Genomic DNA, 2,635 nt, shown 5'->3' with positions numbered 1-2,635 from the left:
GTTGGGGTGAGAGAGAGAAAGACATATATCCAAATAAAGAATAAAGACCTGTACCTGCACAGTTTTTGCAGATGACCACACACAGGTTGATGGAGGCCCAGTCGGGGTTCAGGGCCTTGCAGTCAGCACACATCCTGTTGGACCGGTTGGACCAGATCTTCTCGGCCACCTCGTAATCCGACAGTGTCTCCGCAATGGACTCCTGCAGCGCCTCCATCCAGTCCCGTTTCTCCCGGTCCGACTCCGCTGTGAAGCTGCGGAGGCGTAGCAGAAGTCTGCGGTGAGACTTGTTGGAATGTCGCCATGGCAACGGCATTTTAAAGACAGACATCCCCCTTTTTAAAGCTTAAGTGTTTACATTAAAGCAGCAGACTGACTTTGCTTGCTTTGTTTCCGTTGTGACTCAGCGCTGCGAGAGCTGCAGGGAATTAGCTGTAAGGAGCTTTTTCTCATTCAGTGACCTGGTTTTGGGACCAGCCTGGCAGAGGTTGGCTGAGAGCACCAACAGTTTGTTACCAGTTTCATCTACAGCCGTGGTCCCTAACCTGGGGGTCAGGATTCATTGGCGGGTCCTGAGGCCTTCTTGATTTTAATGGGTTTAAGAAAACTTAAAAGAATATTCACATCGGCCAGCATTTTGTTTATTTCTGTGAAGAAAACTAAATGAAACTGTTATTTTTTAAAGTTGTTGAAACTAATTGCATCCAAAATGAAGTAGCTTTAGATTTAATTGTAAACTTTTTATTTGTATTGTGAAAAAGGTAAAAAGAACTGAATAAGGAATGTCAGCTTATAACACGTAGTTTGTGTTACTTAATTTAACGTTTAAAATAACTTTATATTTAAAAAAGAAATACCCTACATTGTATTATTTAATATCTAAACTTTGAGGACATGAATACAATCCATATTAAACAAACAGGAATCAGGGAGAATAAAACACTTAATTGGTCAAAAGAGCAGCCTATTAAGTCTGTATGATTGTGCAAAATAAAATAAAATAAATAATACAAACAAGAATTGTAGAAAAAGTTTCTAAAATCATCAAAAAAAAACTCATCTCTGATCAATATTCACAGGAAATAAATCAAAATTCATCCAAATCTCTCTTCCTGCAGTTATTGTACATGAACATAAGGCATCTCTGCTGTTAGCTGAACACACCTCTGCACATAGAAATGTTTAAAGGAACTCTGTTACAGGAACTAAAATATAAATGCAGGTTGACGGTGGAGGGATACCTGAAGGTTTTGTATGGAGTGATGAGGTCGAAGCTCTTGTTTTTTCCGTCTCTGATGGTCGCTCCTCGAGCTTCGATCAGCGTGATGCCGATTCCGTTACGAAAGCTCTGCAGAGACAGAATGAAGTTCAACCAGTGTTTCTCTCTCTGAGACAGGATGAATGAAACATAACTGAGTCAGTCTGCAAAGAAAATGTGAGATCAGCTGAATTCTGACTGAAATATGGAACAAACTGATCAAAGAACACTTTTGATTTGTTTGCTTTCAGTTACACTTTTTGTTGAGATAATCTAAATCAATACACACTGCAAAAATCGTATCAAGTATTTGGTTTAACTTCAACTTGCGACACACAAACTACACCTTGCAAATTGCACATGTACAGTTTAGGTTTTAGTTATACGTTGCTTCAAATATTTTACACATTATTCTACTGCATACTGCATATAGTGTATATATTTTACATTATAGTCTTATATTTTTTATTATATCTTTATAATATTTTTACTTTATGATTCTTTTTTGTACTTTTTGCACTATATTCCCCAGTGCTGCTGTGTCTGACTTTTCTCCCACGGGGGATCAATAAAGGAACATCTTATCTTATTTATATTAAGGTTTGATAATACACATACACACACATACACACATACAATACAATCTTTTCAGTTTGAAGTCAAACGCTTAAGTTTTGAAATAAACTAATAATAATGATAATTTGCTTTTCTACTTTTAAACTTGATTGGATATAAATGATTTAATTTATATAATTGATATATTGACTAATAATATATATCATATAATATTTTCAATTTCATCTATTTCATAATGGGGGGTTCACAGCTCACAGTTTTTTTAAATAACAGTAAGTAAAAAGAGAAGCAGTAGTAAACATGTCACCTGTTCACTCTTGTAGAGCCAGATCTGCTCCGTGTTGATGGCGGCGTACACTTTGGATTTGGTTCCTTTCAGTTCGAGGACGCCGTGTTTCTGACAGTGAGACCCGGGACCGAACCGCCGCCGACCGAACACCAGCTGGTCTCTGACGTGTTCCTGCAGCGTGCCGACCCACCGCCTCCTCAGCACTGAGCAAACACACCATCATCATCATCATTATCATCCATATCATCATCATCACCATCACCATCACCATCATCATCATCAGCCTTATTCTTTCTCTTTGCTCTGCTCCTTCACTTCCTGTCTTTTCTTCTGACAGATGTTCGCACTGAAAGTCTAATTCCAGTTCTGATTTATTGGTTGTTTTTAAATGTGGCTCATATCAGATTTCAGGGTCCTGAAGTGACCTGCTTAACAAACTTAGATCTAGCATGACTATGTTGGGTCTCAGTCAGAACAGGTTTTTCTTTGATCAGAAGATTGGTCCCAACATA

At 38.2% G+C, this 2,635-nt stretch overlaps 1 protein-coding gene across 1 annotated transcript in view; it reads right to left on the bottom strand.

The window, feature by feature from the left end:
* The window catches only part of arap3 (ArfGAP with RhoGAP domain, ankyrin repeat and PH domain 3), a gene marked incomplete at both ends in the record, with an annotated part of 21,180 nt that overhangs the window by 12,834 nt on the left and 5,711 nt on the right, over window positions 1-2,635 (bottom strand). The window contains 3 exon segments of the mRNA XM_035669886.1: window positions 55-254; window positions 1,242-1,348; window positions 2,142-2,326. Coding sequence (XP_035525779.1) covers window positions 55-254; window positions 1,242-1,348; window positions 2,142-2,326 — 492 coding nt within the window.

This window comes from Morone saxatilis, unplaced genomic scaffold (genome assembly GCF_004916995.1).
Source record: "Morone saxatilis isolate NCDOM2014 unplaced genomic scaffold, NCSU_SB_2.0 Contig22, whole genome shotgun sequence".
NCBI lineage: Eukaryota > Metazoa > Chordata > Actinopteri > Moronidae > Morone > Morone saxatilis.
The sequence above is the reverse complement of the archived record's forward strand: the minus strand, read 5'-3'. Positions and strand labels throughout refer to the sequence as shown.